The following is a 19,466-nucleotide window of genomic DNA, read 5'->3' as shown; positions in this document are numbered from 1 at the left end:
TTGGAAAAAAATCAACTCACGTCTTCTTAGAAGGTAATTTGGCCATATTGTGTCAAATACACAAAATACCTTTTGACCTAGTAATTCTACTTTTAGGAATTTAAACTAAAGAAAAAATTGAGATGTGGTTAAGCTTTTACATACTATGATATTTATTCCACATTATTTCATTTGTTTACATACTTTTACTTACATCAGTTTTTATGTGATAAACTGGAAGAAAACCTAAATAAACAATTTAACAATATTTAAATTATGGTACATTTATGCAATAAAATAGTATACAACTATTATGAATAATTTTTGAAGAATGTTCAGTGACATGGGAGGGTACTTAACGATATATTAAGTTAAAAAGCAATATATAACTACATATGGCATATAATCCCAATACAGTATTTTTTTAACTATGTAGAAGAAAATGTACCAAAATTTTAAATGGTTATCTCTGGGTTTGGGATAACAGAAAGTTACTTTCATTTTTATAATGTTCTGTACTTTCCAGATTGTATATAACAAATATATATTATTTTTAAGAGGGGATTTTTAAAGAAAAAACCTATCAGGCAAATCAAGGGAAGAAAGTAAAAAACATATTTTTTGAATGCCTTTTTAAAAAAACACTTAAAGCACTTACTTGTGGTATACAGTCAGTGTATGCAAACATTGATTTAAAGCGGTCATCCATGCTTATGTGGTAAAGAACACACATTGCTATTTGTTTGTAGTTTTCATTGCCTGGAAATAAGAAATCATGGATATGGTGAGATTTTATATTATGCCATGCATGGCATGGAATGACCACAAAGAAATTATTATTTTTTGTATAACACACTCAAATTAATGCATTACAACTTTTAAGCTACTGAATAAAAAAAAATCACTATATAACCCTAATTTAGAAAATATTTTGAGCTCCCTATTTCAATTCCAAAGTTTGGAGCACACTATCTCTGAAATATCACTAAGTTCCAAGAGATTATGTGTATTTTACAAGGTATACTTTTGAAAAAATTAACCACAAACCAAAGAATTAATTGTTCCCGGTAGCCCACTAAAAAGTAGATTTGGCCACTGGCCTCCCCATCCTTACTGTTTTATCAAAATATGTGATAAAAACATTTCATTGACAGTGATAATGTATAAGAAATAGTAAACAAAAAGTATATTTAATTTTTATGAATCAGAAACTGGAAAAATAACAAATAATAAATGAAGTAGAATAGTATTTGCTACATTAAAAAAAATACATGTCCAAAAGAAGTCATACAGATTACCAAAAAACACATGAAAAGATGCTCAACATCACTAATCATTAGAGAAATGCAAATCAAAACCACAGTGAGGTATCACCTCACACACCACTCAGAATGGCCTGGCCATCATCAAAAAAATCTACAAACAATAAATGCTGGGGAGGGTGTGGAGAAAAGAGAACCCTCCTGCACTGTCGGTGGGAATGTAAGTTGATATAACCACTATGGAAAACAGTATGAAGGTTCCTTAAAAAACTAAAAATAGAACTACCATATGACCCAGCAATCTCACTACTGGGCATATACCCTGAGAAAACCATCATTCAAAAAGATACATGTACCCCAATGTTCACTGCAGCACTATTTACAATAGCCAGGATGTGGAAGCAACCTAAGTGTCCATCGACAGATGAATGGATAAAGAAGATGTGGCACATATATACAATGGAATATTACTCCACTACAAAAAGTAACGAAATTGAGTTATTTGTAATGAGGTGGATGGACCTAGAGTCTGTCATACAGAGTGAAGTAAGTCACAAAGAGAAAAACAAATACCGTATGCTAAAGCATATATATGGAATCTAAAAAAATGGTACTGATGAACCTAGTGGCAGGGCAGGAATAAAGACACAGGGGCAGAAAGGGGAAACTGGGGCTAAGTGAGAGAGTGGCATGGACATATATACACTACCAAATGTAAAATAGATAGCTAGTGGGAAGCTGCTCCATAGCACAGGGAGATCAGCTCGGTGCTTTGTGACCACCTATAGGGGTGGGATAGGGAGGGTGGGAGGGAGGTTCAAGAGGGAAGGGATATGGGGGTATATGTATACATATAGCTGATTCACTTTGTTGTACAGTAGAAACTAACACAACATTGTAAAGCAATTATACTCCAATAAAGATGGAAAAAAAAATACATGACTATAAAATGCTAAAGGGTAGAGATAATAAGCATAGTCTAAGGATTGTCTCAGAACTTCTGAGGTAAGATTATTCTAGTTTCGTACACCTTGACACTGAAAAAAGAAAAGTGAATGATATATCATAGATTTGAAAAATAAAATGGGACTTTAATATGTCATGCAGTCCTTCTACATGCTTTCAGACAGACCATATTTTAAGGATCTATTTATGATCTCAAAGTCAGTGACAAAACTTGAGCTAGCAAAGTTTAGCTAAAAAGTTTTATCCAAAAAACAATAGTTTTTTTAAAAGTTTGGGCTATGAGAAATCCTTGGAGATATTTGGAGTTTTAAAACAAAATCAAGGATATACATAAATTTAGTTGATAAATAACATATCAAGAAAATTTTAAATATATTGTGACGTGGAGGATAAATTCAGCACCTATATTCTTGTGTCTACCATAGTATAAAATTACTAAAATACTTCGTGTTTTTTAAAAATACTATTTTATATTCTTATTGACTTTTTCAGATATTAGGTTATCTCTTTATGAGGTGGTGAGAAATTCTTAGGGGACATACCTTGGTATTCTTATAGGCTTAGTATAGCATATGGAAGTTTCTCAATAAATACCTGCTGATTGATTCTATTTTTAATATCTAAAAAGCCTGGTGACTATAGTTAACATACTGTATTGTACATTTGAAAGTTGCTGAGAGTAAATCTTAAAAGTTCTTGGGGCTCCCTGGTGGCGCAGTGGTTGAGAGTCCGCCTGCCGATGCAGGGGATATGGGTTCGTGCCCCGGTCTGGGAGGATCCCATGTGCCGCGGAGCGGCTGGGCCCGTGAGCCATGGCCGCTGGGCCTGCGCGTCCGGAGCCTGTGCTCTGCAGCGGGAGAGGCCGCGACAGTGAGAGGCCCGCATACCGCAAAAAAAAAAAAAAAAAAAAAAGTTCTTACAACCAGAAAAAAAGTAATTATGTGAGGTGATGGATGTGGTAACTAATCTTAAAGTGGTAACTTTTATAGTTAACTACCCTTATATCTAACCTTATATATTTTGCAATATATACATGTATCAAGTCCACCTTAAACTTACATACTGTTATATGTCAGTTAGATCTCAATAAAGCTGGAAAAAAAAACAATATTATGTTTAAAAAATCAGAGGCTAAAACTGAAAAAATAAGCACGTTTAGTCAAAGACAGAAATTACTAGTTCTACAAGATTTTCAGATTTGACACAAAAGTGTTTTAAGTTTCCAGGTGTTTTTTAAAAACATATAGTGACCCTCTCTCTAGCCTCTTGCTTTCCTGGAGCTTATATGTTAAATAAAAAATATTTCATATGGTAAGGAAGAACAATGTGAGTCTTCAAAATAATCTGTCAAATAAATTTTATCATCCTTATGTTTCAGATGAGGAACTTAACACTTGGAGGAAAATAAATACTTCCTACACAGCCCTGTAAGTGGGTGAACAGGGCTTTAAACACAGGTTTCTCTGACTTCAGAATTTTCACCAGAAGTGAAGTTATATACACCAGAGGTATATTACAGTATCTCTCAAACATTTTTATATCATAAGGTAAAACAGTTTTTCAAGTAAGATATTATTATCAGGTATAAAAGACTGAAATACACTGATATATGATAGAATAAAACACATTTTAAAAACAGAATTTTTAAAAATCAAGACTTTTGCATCTTTTTAAATTGTTTGGCTAAAGCCTATTTCCTATGGCTTTCAGTATCAATGTAAAAATGACTTCTTGGCATAAAACAAAAACAATAAAATCTAGCATATGTTTGTCAGATGAATACATACTAGTAAACATTTTCATCTTAACTAAAAATCTATGAATTCACTAACTTAACCACTCAGAATACAACATATGCAGGAACTACATCTGGAGGAAAACGTAATGCAAAAACTGAAATTACTCCAAAAAAGAGAAAAGTAGAGACTAACTGGGTGTTCCCAGCCCCAGTATTTTGCCCTTGGGATCAGAGCAATCTAAATAGAAAAGACTCATAGGTTTTAATAAATCACATTTTTACACCGCTGAAGGCATTCATTTATACTTATTCTAGTATAAAACACACTTGCCATAGGAAAACAAATCTTTGTATAGGTTTGCATGATACGTAGATTAAAAATGAAAAATTCCAACTTTATTCTGCAGAGAGGAAAGTATCCCTTAGGGGTTTGGTCAGATTATACTTCACAGTATTTAGTTTTTCTCCAGGGACTGAGGTATTTTAAAATCTTTTCAAGTAAGTTCCTACAGCAAACTCATATTCTGAAGGCACAGTCTCTCTTTCCCTGCTATTACAGTTTCTTTCTATATGTTGTTCAGCTGTGGGTAGGTTCTAGTCCTACTTAATTTTTTCAAAATATTATTTGAAAATATTTTCTCTATGTAATGGATTCACTGAAAAGTAGGATTCCAAGTCACACAACTTACTAAATAAATGGTAGAAGAAACAGAGAAATCAATATCCAATATAAAAGATTTTTTAACGTCAAAGTAAATAATCAGACTTTAAAATTCAGCGTGGAGCGAAGAATGAAAAAGGACACTATTCTATGTTTGAGGATTGTCTGTCTACTGCTGGTTATCAGTGAAAGGATTCTAAAACGCAATGTTCTAAAGTGGTACATCAATTCATGTAACGTGAGAGGAAAGAAAGATTCACCTTTAAGAGATCTGTACCCCATAAAGAGAATAACAAGGAAGGTCCTTCTAGAGCAAATTACATACATATATATATATATATATATATATATATATATATATATATGATTATATATCTATATCACTTCCAAAGGATAACTCAGGATAAAGGATATGTGACGGAATAGAAAGTCTAGAGAAAAGTCCTAAAATCACAATAATTTTTAAAAAGTAGATGAATAACATATGCAAGAAACATCTCAGATTCAACAATAATTTATATTACTTTCTTTTTCCACAGAAAAACTAAATATCTAGTTTCAAAAAGTAGGATGAGTCATTCTACTGCCAGTTCTAATTCTGCTCTTGTGTGCTTTCTCTTTCTCCTTCTCTCCCCATACTCATGGACAAAGGTGAAAGATCCTTGCAGTTCTCCCGTACCTTCCTAATTCTTTATCTGTGATCTTCTATTTAAAAACCTATGTAAAGCAACTATACTCCAATAAAAATTAATTTTAAAAAAGGTGGGAGGCTGGGGGGGCAGGCAGGAAGTATATGGGAAATTAATGTCCTTTCTGCTCAATTTTGCTATGAACCTTAAATTGCTCTAGAAAATAAAGCTTGATTTAAAAAAAAGTCTCTGAACATATGCCCAATTTCCCATAATCTTTACCTAAAATGATTATCATGCCCCCAAAATGTGCTAAAACTAAAGGACTGAAGAAACAGAAATTCAAGGATTACAAGGCTATCCCGAAAGATTCGTGGATAGCCAGTCTTTTTATAACTACAATTCTTTGAGAGAAGGGAAGAGAGAAAGAGTTAAGCAAACTGATAGTTCCTCTTGTATGTTAAGCATGTATTTTCTCATTTAACCCTTATAACAATGGAAGAGGTAGGTATTATCTTTGATCTGGATGTGAGGCAATGACATTCATTAAGGTTATGAATCCTTCAAAAGGAAACACAGCTCGTGAATCTGAGATTCAAACTTAGGTCAGACTACAAAGCCTGTGTGCATGTACTCTTTACTAAGCCTTCCAGGAAGCAGCAGGAAGGGTGAAATAATGTCAAATAAACATAAATTATTATCATCATTCCTTAGTGGCACAGCACTGGAAGGAAATGCAGTTAAGAAGGGACTCTGGAGAAAGAGGTGAGAAGATGGTAGAAGAGGAGAAGAGGGGAGATGAAATGAAGAAAAACAATCAGTTACTTATCAGAGTACCTGTGCCCAGATGCAATAGGTTCCAACGGATGAAAGATCTTGACAGGGACAAATTGCATTATCCCCCAAGCAGTTTGGGGGACTAGATCTATAGCAGTTCTGAAACTCACTCACTGAATTGGACAAGAACTGCTATCAAGCAGTGTTTGATTTTATGAGAAAAACAAGGTGCTAGAAGCTTAAAAGTTAGAGTGGTAAACAGAGGCAGTAAAATGCTGTGGTTCAAATCTCAGGCTCTGGAGGCAGACTGCTTGGGTTCAATTTGTGGCTCTGCCACTTACTAGCATAAATGGCCTTTTAAGTGTTATTTAAATTCTCTGTGCTTCAGTTTCTTCATCTGTGAAACTGGAATAACAACTGTACCTATCTCTAAGAGTTGTTATGTGAAGATTAGGTGAAAGAATCCTGGTAAAACAATTAGTACTGAGTCTGACACACAATAAACTGAATCAATAAATGTCATTTCTTAGTATTATTATGTTGATAATAACACTTTTCTGTTTTACCAATAGAACACTATTTTCACGTTCCCCTATTATATATGTTGTCTTTGTGGTTTCTATTCTCAAGATTTGACCATAGAGGTAATGTAGGTTTAAGAGGCAGCCAAGATTCCTCTGAGATGAGCTAGACAGGGTTCACAGGTATATTCTGAGCCTATGGTTGAGCCACTTGTCCCTAGTCACTTTCCTATAAAGCTCTGCTATACCCAAAGTACGGGCTTAGGAGAGTCACCTCATCCCTCAAGGCTCCACTCAGTGACCAGTATCTGATAAGGACCCTTCATCAGTCTCATAGGGTTATAAATCCCTTAATCAGAACAAACATTGGGAAAAGAAAATAATCAAAGGATAGATTATTGTCATCAGTATGTGTTCCTCCACCACCACTACCACAAACACACTGTGAACCTCTCTTCCTTCTTTCATGCTGCCTTGTCTGTAACAAAACTTAATTTCACTCCTAGAGTGGGGAAGAGTTGTGGAGGCGACGGGGTACAAAATGATGAAAGGACACAGAGAGAGAAGTCTGAGAACCCAGAAGACAAACCTCACTATTAGCTATATTACTTCATTTACCTTTAAGTTTCATGTCTCAGGCAAATAAAACATACAGGTGTTTCCCCATTTGTTTGAGCTGAGCACAACCAAACAAAAGAAACTGGAATATGACCAGAGATATTTTTTTTCCCTTGAGGAAAGTGTGAAAGGAGGTGATGACAGACATAAGGGACTACAATATTGTACTCAGAGGTCTACATAACCCAAGTTGCTGATATGTCTTCTAGATTTTATCTGGGTAAAGGTTCCCTAGAATTCAATCAATTGATTTACAAATATCTATAAAATTGATTTGCTTCTCACTTTGTATTTATTTAGGGAATGAAAAAAGATACAAGATGACACTTGTTTTTTTATTCAGAAAAAAAGATGGAAATATTTTATAAATGGTTGTTACCCATATGTTACCTTGATGATTCTAATTCATATCTTATTGCTTCAAATCACATATTTCCAATCTCCTCTAAAGAACTGCAATGTATGAAGGAAGATTATAGTATATAAACCACAGGTATCATATTCATTGAATCATAAATGATTATACAAGTGATTAATTGCTTGATAAAAACACAGCCTATAACTTTATGGTATCTAGCAGATATCTGACAGCTACAGCAAAAGGACAAAATATTGTAGGAGAAAAGTGAATACCTGGAGGGGGAAGATGTCTGGAAATAACCTAAATTCATCTCTTCAAACACAGCTGCACACAGAAAGTAGAGGCTTTCTGGCAGTCAACATTTATTATTACTTAAAGGTTCCTTAAAAAACTACAAATAGAAGTACCATATGACCCAGCAATCCCACTACTGGGCATATATACCCTGAGAAAACCATAATTCAAAAAGAGTCATGTACCAAAATGTTCACTGCAGCTCTATTTACAATAGCCCGGAGATGGAAACAACCTAAGTGTCCATCATCCAATGAATGGATAAAGAAGATGTGGCACATATATACAATGGAATATCACTCAGCCATAAAAAGAAACGAAATTGAGCTATTTGTAATGAGGTGGATGGACCTAGAGTCTGTCATACAGAGTGAAGTAAGTCAGAAAGAGAAAGACAAATACTGTATGCTAACACATATATATGGAATTTAAGAAAAAAAATGTCATGAAGAACCTAGGGGTAAGACAGGAATAAAGACACAGACCTACTAGAGAATGGACTTGAGGATATGGGGAGGGGGAAGGGTAAGCTGTGACAAAGCGAGAGAGAGGCATGGACATATATACACTACCAAACGTAAAACAGATAGCTAGCGGGAAGCAGCCGCACAGCACAGGGAGATCAGCTCGGTGCTTTGTGACCACCTAGAGGGGTGGGATAGGGAGGGTGGGAGGGAGGGAGACGCAAGAGGGAAGAGATATGGGAACATATGTATGTGTATAACTGATTCACTTTGTTATAAAGCAGAAACTAACACACCATTGTAAAGCAATTATACTCCAATAAAGATAAAAAAAAGACTAATTTAAAGATCACACAGCAATAAACAGAAATTAAGAGATTAAATGGTCCAAGTAAAATTAAAGCTTATCCCTTATTATAAGCTAATAATAGTCTTCTTCATTCATTGGATATCTGAGTTCTTAAAAAATAAAACTCAAAAAAAAATCTTGCATATCCTAAACGAATTTGGGGCCGGGAGTTACGATTTTCCCATAAGAATTCATGATGAAGAACCATGAACTCCAGCTAACCAACTATGATTTCTCCACATCATACCAATGGCAGACATTTCAAAAGGGCTCCTTTATGACTTACAGACATCAATTATTCCCTAATGGCATCCCAAGTTAAAACAGTCTGCCAATAGTCGCTATGCTGGCATAGCACCAAAGGCTCTGTGAATTTTGAGCCGAGCAGTGAAAAGACTGAATATTTTGAGAACTAGGTCCTTAACGACTATAGGTGGCTTAGTCAGGTCTGTTCAAGTAATAAGGCCACGGTGAAAATAAAATGGCCTAGTCATTATGATTCCTTTGGTATTTATGGTAGTAAACATGAATCATGATGAACTCACCGGCTATTAAATACAGAGGCCATAAGTACTTCGATAGGATTTCCACAGAAATTCACTGTTAATTAGCTGGATCATTATTTGAACGTGTTACTGAATTATCTTAGCAGTTGTGCCGCCATTCCCCTCAGAACTGGTCATTCCCAGCTGAGGGCAGTTAATGCCTTAACAAACTGGTCATTAACTCCAGCAACTGATTTTGTGGGAATTATTGCACTTATATGTTCAAGATTTTTTTTTTCTTTTTAAAGAAATTTGCAGCTGTAGTTCAGCTGGAGCAAATGAAGGAGAAAAAGAGTCAGCTCTCTGGGTTGCTCTCACGATCGATTTTCTGCCAATTAAAGGGGAAACACATGCTGATGGGTTTTGACTTTTAAAATGTCTTCAGTTTTTTCCATCTCTGAAGTGATTAGTAAAAACACCATTTAGCTACTAATTTTGTAAGATACTTGGGATTTTCCATCCACAGTTCAGTCAAGCAGAAATATGAGTTCTGAACACCAGAACTCAAAGCCAAATTTCTGCTGCTGCAGTAGACCCAGCCCAATACTTTGTAAAAGCAGAGTGAGAACACAAATTATGGGTCACATTATTAGCCAGATTCTCATTCCCTTCTGCACTCCATGTCTTTGTTCAAAGTAGAAAACTCCCTTCGAAGTCACAAAGGGTCCATGGAAAGATAAGAGAAGTGGGGATATAAGCACCCCTATATTAGAATAGAGCAGCATTAAGGTGATAAATTACCCCTAGAAAGTCTATGTGAGTACAACATACTTCAAAAATCACAACTGCCTTTAAGTTTACTGTAGAGTTGGAACCTTTAAAGCTCTATCACTGTAGTGAGAATGCCACAGGCAAAACCACCACTTAAAAGATAATTGCAACAATTATTGAACACATATATTGACTATACTGAAATACACTAAAAATATACTGCAGGTAGATTAGATGATCTTTTGTACACGTTTCCATATCACTTTATGTTTAACTTATTAGCGCACATACTGCAGATACATAACCAGCATGACTAGATAGATAGCCTTAGTTAAAACTTGAATTTGGAGAGACCAATTTTTAAGATTGCAACTCTACTCTCTTCTAGAATGGATTTGTTCAGTCAAATCTAACAGAGATTTGAAATGAATAGATAAAAGCCAACGGTTTTTTAACTGTGAGTTCAGGGGGGAAAATGTCAGAATTTATAGGTTACAATAATCAGTATGAAAACAAACATAACAATAGTTTTGTGATACAGTGGTTCATGGATAAATGTTTCTTGTGCTAAATTACTTAATTTAAAAACTATAAGAAACTGAAATTGTACATCTACCATTAAGCTTAGTAGCTTTGTCACGTTAAGACGTATTCATGAAATAAGTACTCTAACATTCAGCACTTTTGATATATTGATATATTGATATATTGATATATTTCACTCTCTTTTAGTACAACTGTACATTTCGCCATGTAGTTTATTTTTAAAATATTTTCAACATGTTTCCATTATTTTACTACCTTGTCTGTAGTGTTCTTTTATCCAGAGCATACTACAACAACTTATTTATAATACACCCTACAAAATATGCATACTTGTAGTACAAAACGATAAGGGCCAAAATAAAGCCCTTAACAATGGCTGGTTTCTAGCCTCCAGGTCCACATCATTGACTTAATGTGCTTTGGTCAGCTTTTACCACCTAGAAATGGAGAGACCCCAGGCAATATTCACACACAGAGTATTGGAACCAGCTGGTGATAGAAGAATCCGAAGAAAAAAGGCTTCTTGATTTAATTGGGAAAACAGGAGGAAGCATAAATTTTACTGCCATTAATAACTTCAAGCAATCTTGATACGACTCTACTTCACCCTGACGGCCAGACATATGCTTTTTGTTAAAGTGTTTGCCACATCTGACCCCTATTGTTTGCTCACTTGATCAGGTAAGAAAATGTAGGTTTATTTATAGGATAAATGAGACCTATTAAAATGAGAAACAGTGCAGTAGTCTATGACGAGCTGTGTACTGAAATAGATGTGTGAAATTCCATAACAGTTTTGTAATAAACAGGCCAAATGAAGTTATTAAAAAAAATCTACTTTAGGTTTCTTAAAGAAATCATCATAAACGCAACTTAGTTTTTCAAAAATGGAAAATACCTCCTAACTAGAAAATATTTTGACCATTTCCAGTTTTTAATAAGTCAGAAAAGGTCATTTAGAAAACATTATTCTCTTTAAAAAATAAAGACAAGCTTTATGTCTTCATTTTATGATACTTTAAAAATTATAAATTAAGTCATTAATATATAATGAAAAAAGCAAATTTAACATTATGGGGGAATTTCAAAGGTGTTCAGAACTTAACTTTTTCAATTTTCTTTTAAGGACATATGACAGAATGGTCACAGAAAATAACCCTTAATTTTTAAGTGATCAAAGTTTAGAGTCTAACAGTATCTACTCTGGCAGTATCCAACAATAAGGGAAATCAGACTTGTCTCAACCGGAAGAAATCAAACATTTATCACTTAACTCTTGACCTGGTCTGACTCCCTACATGTTGATAAAATCTTTCTACAGCCTTGGAAAATGCCCTGAAACCCAGATTACCTAATGTAATCTAGATCAAGATGAATCAGGTGCCATTCTTACTCTCAAAACCATTCTGCGTCTACTCACAGAATGTAGAAAAATTTATATCCATTTTGAGCACCTTAGAAACTCTAATTTACCTTCCATTGAAGAGAATATGGTCTAACATTTGGATCCATTTTGAAATGATTCATGTGGAATTATGAAACAGGCATGACAATGTGCTACTGAATCTAGGAATCCTACTTTGTCTGCCATAACCAATAAAATTAGTTTCAGCAAATTAGCATAGATTCACAACTCTCAAATGTAAAGGAATCAAAATTTACACAGATAGGGAAGAAAAGAAATGAGATGACAGCTAAAGGTAAAAGAGTGAAGAGTCAAGAAGAATCTTTATTAAGATGGATGAAATAATAGTATATTTGTATGTCAACAGGAATGATCTAATAGAGAGGGAAAAAGTAATGATGTGGAACAGAGAGGAGAACTGCTGGAGCAAGAATCTTGAGTAGGCGAGAGAATGAAATAGAGAGGGAGCATGGCTTATGGTAAGAGTAGAAGCAAAGTAGATACACAGATGCAGGCAGGAGGGTAAGTGTGGCAACAGAAACTCATGGAAATTCTTTTCTGACTGCTTCTATTTTCTCAGTGAAACAGGAAGCAAAGCAAGGTGATGAGGATGAGGATAAGGTGTTGGATTTAGAAGGAGAAAGTAGAGGAATGAAATTCTCACCTAAAAGAGTGGGAGAATGACTAGACAAAGAAAATGTAGTATGACTGCTGGGCAGCATTAAAGGTCTAGTACTGATTATCCAGAATTTTCTGTATGTTTCTGTCCCTCTGTGCTCAGGGTCTTCCATCTCCATTTTCCTACCCAATGACATCCATCCCCCAACTCCCTTCACGAAGCACCAAAGAAATTGGTAAAAATGATTCTTACTAATATGTGAGTGGTCCAAAGGGCAAGGAAAGAAATATAACTAAATGTCTAAGTATAGGAGAAAATAAGGATTATCCTATGGAAATGGGAGTGTTTGGGTCTTGCCTAGAAATCCAAATATAAAATTAAGAAAATATATTTTGGGAAAACCAAACATGCCTTCTAGCTACATTTAACCTGCTAGTTTGAGACTCCTGATGTATTGTTACTGCCAGAAGTGTTTGCATTTAATGGGAATTAAAAGCTTTAAAAGAATGCTCTAATTCATTGGTTTTCAAAATGTGGTTTGAGGACCCCGAAAGGGGATCCACAAAGTCACACCATTTTTATAACAATCATATTATTTTAATTTTTTTACTCTCATTATTTCATAAGAGGCTACATGACATAATATACGTGACATATATGACATATGATTTCACAGCATACTGTTGAGGGAGATATGAGAGCCAGCTGTTGTCTATTAAGTCTGACTATAAAGAGATTTGCAGAAGTAAAATTATGTCCACTCCTCTCAGTAATTTTTGTTTTGTTTTAGAAAAGAGTTATTTTTCATAAAAATATTTATGTTAACATGTAGTAGGTTATTTTAAAATAAATATGTAACACTTTTCCAATTTTATTTTTGAATACAATAAATATCCATAAATATAACTCTGCATAAACAAAAAATCTCTGGGGGTCCTCAGTTATTGTTAAGAGTATTAAAGTGTCCAGAGACCAAAAGTTTGAAAACCGATGCACTAATCATTGAATTACAACAATCACCTAATAAACAGGGAACTTATAAAACAGCAGAGAAAGTGTGGAAAGTGGTGATTGTCTATAATTTACAGGTAGCTACCTAATCTGCCTAACCATTAGGTTGTTGTGCCTATTCTATTTTTGTTTTAACAAATCCAAAAATTCATGTTTATAGGATAAGACCTGTATATTTTGTAAGGTTTATTCCCGTGAGTTTAAATTCCTTTGAAAATCAAGTTAAAAACTGAAAGGCTGACATGAAAACTCAGACATCACTCAATTTAAAATACATATCAATGTCATTCACAAAGCGGGAAGAAAAACAGTGTCAATTAACTCAAAATTGTCCCAAAGAGTTCATCAATGAAATTTGGCAGTTTTTTAATAAAATTATTAAGTATGGACCCTGTAATACACTGTCTCTGTGATGTTTAAGTTTTATGCACGAAGCGATGTCATGCTGAACTACGATCTTCCAAAGAATACACTTCAGTTGTATTTTTATGCTTTTGCTTCTGTGCTAACATCATCCCCAAGCACATTAAACAATACTCAGCATATGAAACATCCAAGCCAAAGCAACTGAGAGGCAAATAAGAAAAACATTATTTGCCTGGTTGCATCCGACAGAAAGCTAAGAAAATTTAGTTTTTCAAGTTACTTTTGAAACACTGTCAGTGCATTCTCCAGGGAACTGAAGAATACACTACGACAAGGAATTTCCTTGCCATCTCCCAACCCAGGATATTCTGACATAAGGAAGCACTCTTGAGACATATCAATGTCAAACGGTTTAAGAACTTATGACAAGGGAATATTTTTTTAATGATCTGATTCCTAGATGAGCCAAAAAATCTTTGAACACTTTAAAAAGTTAACTCAATATCATAAAAAACCTGAACAAACTGTCTAACAATTACATAAGTAAAGCCAAACTTCGTAGGTCCAATTCAATTTGCAAATAATCACAATTGATGAAACCATTGGCTATGATAGGTCTCCCAGATGGTAACATAAAGTTACTAAGCATGAGAAACTATGTCACGTACAGGGATTAATAGTACTGAAAAGATTATAAATTGATACTGAACTAAGCAGAGATAAGTTTAAATTAAGATCTTTATGAAATCTTAGGAAAATAACATATCAAAAAATGAAATAAGAAATGAACAATTTTGGTGGTATTTAGGAAAATAAAAACAAAGGAATTTAGATATAAGCTTTTATAACCTTTAGATGTAAGGTTTTCCAAGGACGCAAGTAAAAATTTTGAAATATTTGGGGAAATAATGCCTTCTTTCTCTATGCCCAGGAAAAGATCAAAACTATTCAAGCAAATTAATTTCAGAATAAGTTGAGAAAGAACATTTTAAATGATGATTTCTAAAATTCCTTATTAATCCCTTTATGTGTCCCTGATGTTAAAGGGAAAAGCTAAATTCAAAATTTCTAAGTGAAATACTCATATGATAAAACAATATCAATATAATTTTTAGTTGTTGAACTACAATACTTGGTTCTGTTCAGAGCCTCACATGGCAAAAGAGCTGAGCTATAACATAACTTCTTTACCTTTAATAATTATTCAAATCGCAAAACCTTCCTCAAGTACATATTTTTTTTCCAGTTATTTGGCAATTCTCACAACAGCAGGGGTCGCAATGTACTAGTTAAATGTTTCAGGACACAAGGGAAGGGGATTAAATGTTCATATAGCATAGCTTTATTAGAGCCTGAAATATTCATGATTCATTGTATTCTAGTTAAAATAATTTATTATTAAGAATAAAAAGATTTTTCAGTTATGGGGTCCCCAAATAATAATAAAGAAAACCTACTTAATATCTGATAGCATTTCCAGTTGAAACAGCATCCCTTAAAAATCACTCCTGAAAAGTTCTACCAGATGTATAGCTCTACAAAAGAGCTTCTACATTTTTTGCATCTTTTAAAAATTAAATGATTTCTATATATAAATGGGTAATTTTAAATTCAGTCATTTGTCAACGTGAACATATAACGAACAAATAATTTTTATCTAATGAAAAAAGCAAACTGACCAGTCTTATTATAAACTACATGCTCTTTAATTCCTTCTCCATAACTACAGTGAAGAAAATGTACCTCAAATTCTCTAAATATTTGATTTACAGAAGGTTATTTTTTCTCTTTCAAAAAAAATTTCACTTCCACGGAATCATTCCAAGTACTAGCCAAGGAGCAACCTAGATAATTTAGATTATCTACTGTTCAACACATTAAAAATCCAAAAGAGACAGTGATATTTCTGAAGATTTGAAGGAAAAGACATCTAATCACTTCCTCTATTTCAGTTTTCTAACTGAACATCAAATCAGAGGAAGTAAAATCAATGATTAAGTCATAAGTAGAATTTAAAAAGAATAGAAAAAATAGAAAATATAGTGCATTGCACATAGAAATGGCAAAATAGTGCTTCATGAACGTTTAAAAAAATTACATATATTAAACAGTGTATAATATATATCACAAAATATAGTGTATATTAATATACACACATACATATACATCACATACACATGTGAGTACTGGTTTGCAATGTACAATATAATACTACAGTCTGGGGTAAAAGATATTTGAAAGGCGCTGCTCTAGATGAATTATTTCCTATGCCTTTAAAATCTATACTCTCTGTAACTCCAACTTCTATATAATTGTAGTGGCCAAAAATGAGAGATATTAAATATATCTTGAACTACTCAATTGAGAAGTTTAGTTTATTGTGTTAGGAGTTGATTTAATTTTCCACACATATAACATATACATTAACAAATGTAAAAATAACCATTCTATTAATCACTTATCAGGAAATCATTTAGTATACACTACATACAATTTCTCTGAACACAGCAAAGAGTACAATCAAACAAAATAGGTCCCTCACAGTCAAAAGAAATGTTACAAGGTCCATGCAATAAATGTTACTAGGAAGAGAACCCTTTGGGCATTCATTTGGAATTTCATTTTTAACAAAATACACATTTCAAATAAGTTCAGTTGTCGGTTTCCAAGACCACAGGAGATTAGAAATATATCATTAGAGGAAAGGAAAATTGCTGCCATGGAATTGCTGCTGGTACAAAAGAAATGAGAAGTGACAGCCAAGGACAAGTGAGGAAAACAGAAAAACTGTATATAAAAATTAAAAATACATGGCATTCTGGGGCCATTTAGCAAGGGGAAGTACTTGAGCATAGTAATATTTATAGCCCTGTATAATAAATTATCTTCAGAATTACAAATTTGAATCAATGATAATGAAAAAAATAGCAATTACTTATATAGCACTTGAGCCAGGCACTCTGGCTCCAAAGCCCATGGTTTTAACCCCTACAACATTATACTGCTTCTCAATAAAAATTTAAATTATGTTTATGTATTAAGGTAAACTTAAGAAAATATTTAAGAAAAGAACAATGTAATCAATTTTAAAATACAAAATGATTAAATACCCTTAATGATATATGCCTGGAAAACATACTTATCAAAAAAGACCCATTTCTGGATAACAATTATTTGTGTTCTACATATATTTACATTAATTTCACTTATAATATTATTATATTCACTAATATTTACTGCATTATATCATTTAACCCTTCCCTATTAATATGGACCATTATTACCTACATACTGGAGATGAGAAAACTGACATATGGGTTAAGTAATTTGTACAATATCATATAGCTAGTAACCGATAAAGCCAATATTCAATATAGTCTGGCTCCAGCATTCTAGCTTTTATTCAATGTGCTCTGTGCCACTACAGTGGCAAGGTATACTACATACGGTAATATTTGCAATAATGTATCAGGATGTACTCTTTAAGAGATTCTGGTAATCCTGGAAACCCAGCTAAAATGCAGAAAAATTTAAAAATATCTTTCAGGATCATTAGGCTGCATGCTTACCAATGTTCCACTTCTAATCCTTCCAGGCATTTGCCTACTCGCCTTAAAGTTCTACATGGCTATGTGATTTGCTCTATCAATGGAAATGTAAACAAAAATGATATTTGTTACATCAAAGTGGAACCCTTTAAGTTTGCAATTCTCCATTTTCTCTGTCTTCCCTTCCCCGATGCCAAGGTGACCTGAAGGCTTTGTTAGTGGGTCCTTGACTTATGCTAACATGAACCAGCAGTTTCTACTTACCTATAGTGGACATAAATATGAGCAAAAAATAAAACTTTTTCTATTTTAAGCTACTGAGATATTAGGGTTGTTTATTAATAATCATAAGCGTGTCCTCCTGACTAATACATTTAATAAATAGGTTTTTCTGGGAAGTGATGGATAAAAGGGACATTTTGAGGACTTAATAAAATAGTAACAATTCTGAAGTTTACAAAATGGTTATGTTCCAAAAGTTCATACTGAATCAGTAACTTGGAATTTGGAGCATTTTTTCCCCCATAGGCTCACATTATAAAAGGGCCTACATAAGCTTATATAACCCATAATTTAAATGAAAAAAATTGAAAATAACAGTGGCATTAAATAATTAAATAAAAAGCATGTGAAATACTTGTAGGTATTCTGAACATGTGTAGACATTTTGAAGAATTTTATAGAAGTTGGAAGGCACTGTTCTAGTATATTTTAATTTCTCTTCAGTATGTACATTTTCTCCCTTTCCTTGATCCTGGAATATCAGAAGTTATTCTCTTTTGTTTACTACACATGATTGTCATTGCTTCCATGATGTGTAAGTGGAAGGCAAAGGAGGAAATAAAGTTATCAAGCAAAAAACATATGAATATTTGATAGCAAAGATCAATAAAACTAAAAGCTGGTTCTTTGAGAAGATAAACAAAATTGATAAACCATTAGCCAGACTCATCAAGAAAAAAAAGAAGACTCAAATCAACAGAATTAGAAATGAAAAAGAAGTAACAACTGACACTGCAGAAATACAAAGGATCATGAGAGATTACTACAACTAACTGTATGCCAATAAAATGGACAACCTGGAAGAAATGGACAAATCCTTAGAAAAGCACAACCTTCTGAGACTGAAACACAAACAAATAGAAAATATAAACAGACCAATCACAAGCACTGAAATTGAGACTGTGATTAAAAATCTTCCAACAAACAAAAGCCTAGGACCAGAGGGCTTCACAGGCGAATTCTATCAAACATTTAGACAAGAGCTAACACCCATCCTTCTCAAACTCTTCCAAAATATAGCAGAGGGAGGAACACTCCCAAACTCATTCTATGAGGCCACCATCACCCTGATACCAAAACCAGATAAAGATATCACAAAGAAAGAAAATTACAGGCCAATATCACTGATGAAAATAGATGCAAAAATCCTCAACAAAATACTAGCGAACAGAATCCAACAGCACGTTAAAAGGATCATACACCATGATCAACTGGGGTTTATCCCAGGAATGCAAGGATTCTTTAATATATGCAAATCAATCAATGTGATACACCATATCAACAAATTGAAGGACAAAAACCATATGATCATCTCAACAGATGCAGAAAAAGCTTTTGACAAAATTCAACACCCATTTATGATAAAAAACCTAGAGAAAGTAGGCATAGAAGGAAAGGCAATATATGACAAACCCACAGCCAAAATCATTCTCAATGGTGAAAAACTGAAACCATTCCCACTAAGATCAGGAACAAGACAAGGTTGGCCACTCTCACCACTATTATTCAACATAGTTTTGGAAGTTTTAGCCACAGCAATCAGAGAAGAAAAAGAAATAAAAGGAATCCAAATCGGAAAAGAAGATGTAAAGCTGTCACTATCTGCATATGACATGATACTATACATAGAGAATCCTAAAGATGCTACCAGAAAACTACCGGAACTAATCAATGAATTTGGTAAAGTAGTAGGATACAAAATTAATGCACAGAAATCTCTTGCATTCTTATACACTAAGGATGAAAACTCTGAAAGAGAAATTAAGGAAACACTGCCATTTACCACTGCAACAAAAAGAATAAAATACCTAGGA

At 33.7% G+C, this 19,466-nt stretch overlaps 1 protein-coding gene across 2 annotated transcripts in view; it reads right to left on the bottom strand.

The window, feature by feature from the left end:
- KIFAP3 (kinesin associated protein 3) overlaps nucleotides 1–19,466 on the bottom strand; it is a 154,684-nt gene that overhangs the window by 73,377 nt on the left and 61,841 nt on the right. For both annotated transcript variants that reach the window (XM_082613514.1, XM_082613513.1), the window contains exon 11: nucleotides 638–738. In XM_082613514.1, the coding sequence (XP_082469640.1) occupies nucleotides 638–738 (101 nt within the window). The remainder of the gene's footprint in view (nucleotides 1–637; nucleotides 739–19,466) is intronic.

Source organism: Mesoplodon mirus (genome assembly GCF_964341445.2).
Source record: "Mesoplodon mirus genome assembly, chromosome: 3".
Lineage (NCBI taxonomy): Eukaryota > Metazoa > Chordata > Mammalia > Artiodactyla > Ziphiidae > Mesoplodon > Mesoplodon mirus.
Note: the sequence above shows the minus strand (reverse complement) of the source record. Positions and strands in the feature narration are given on the sequence as shown.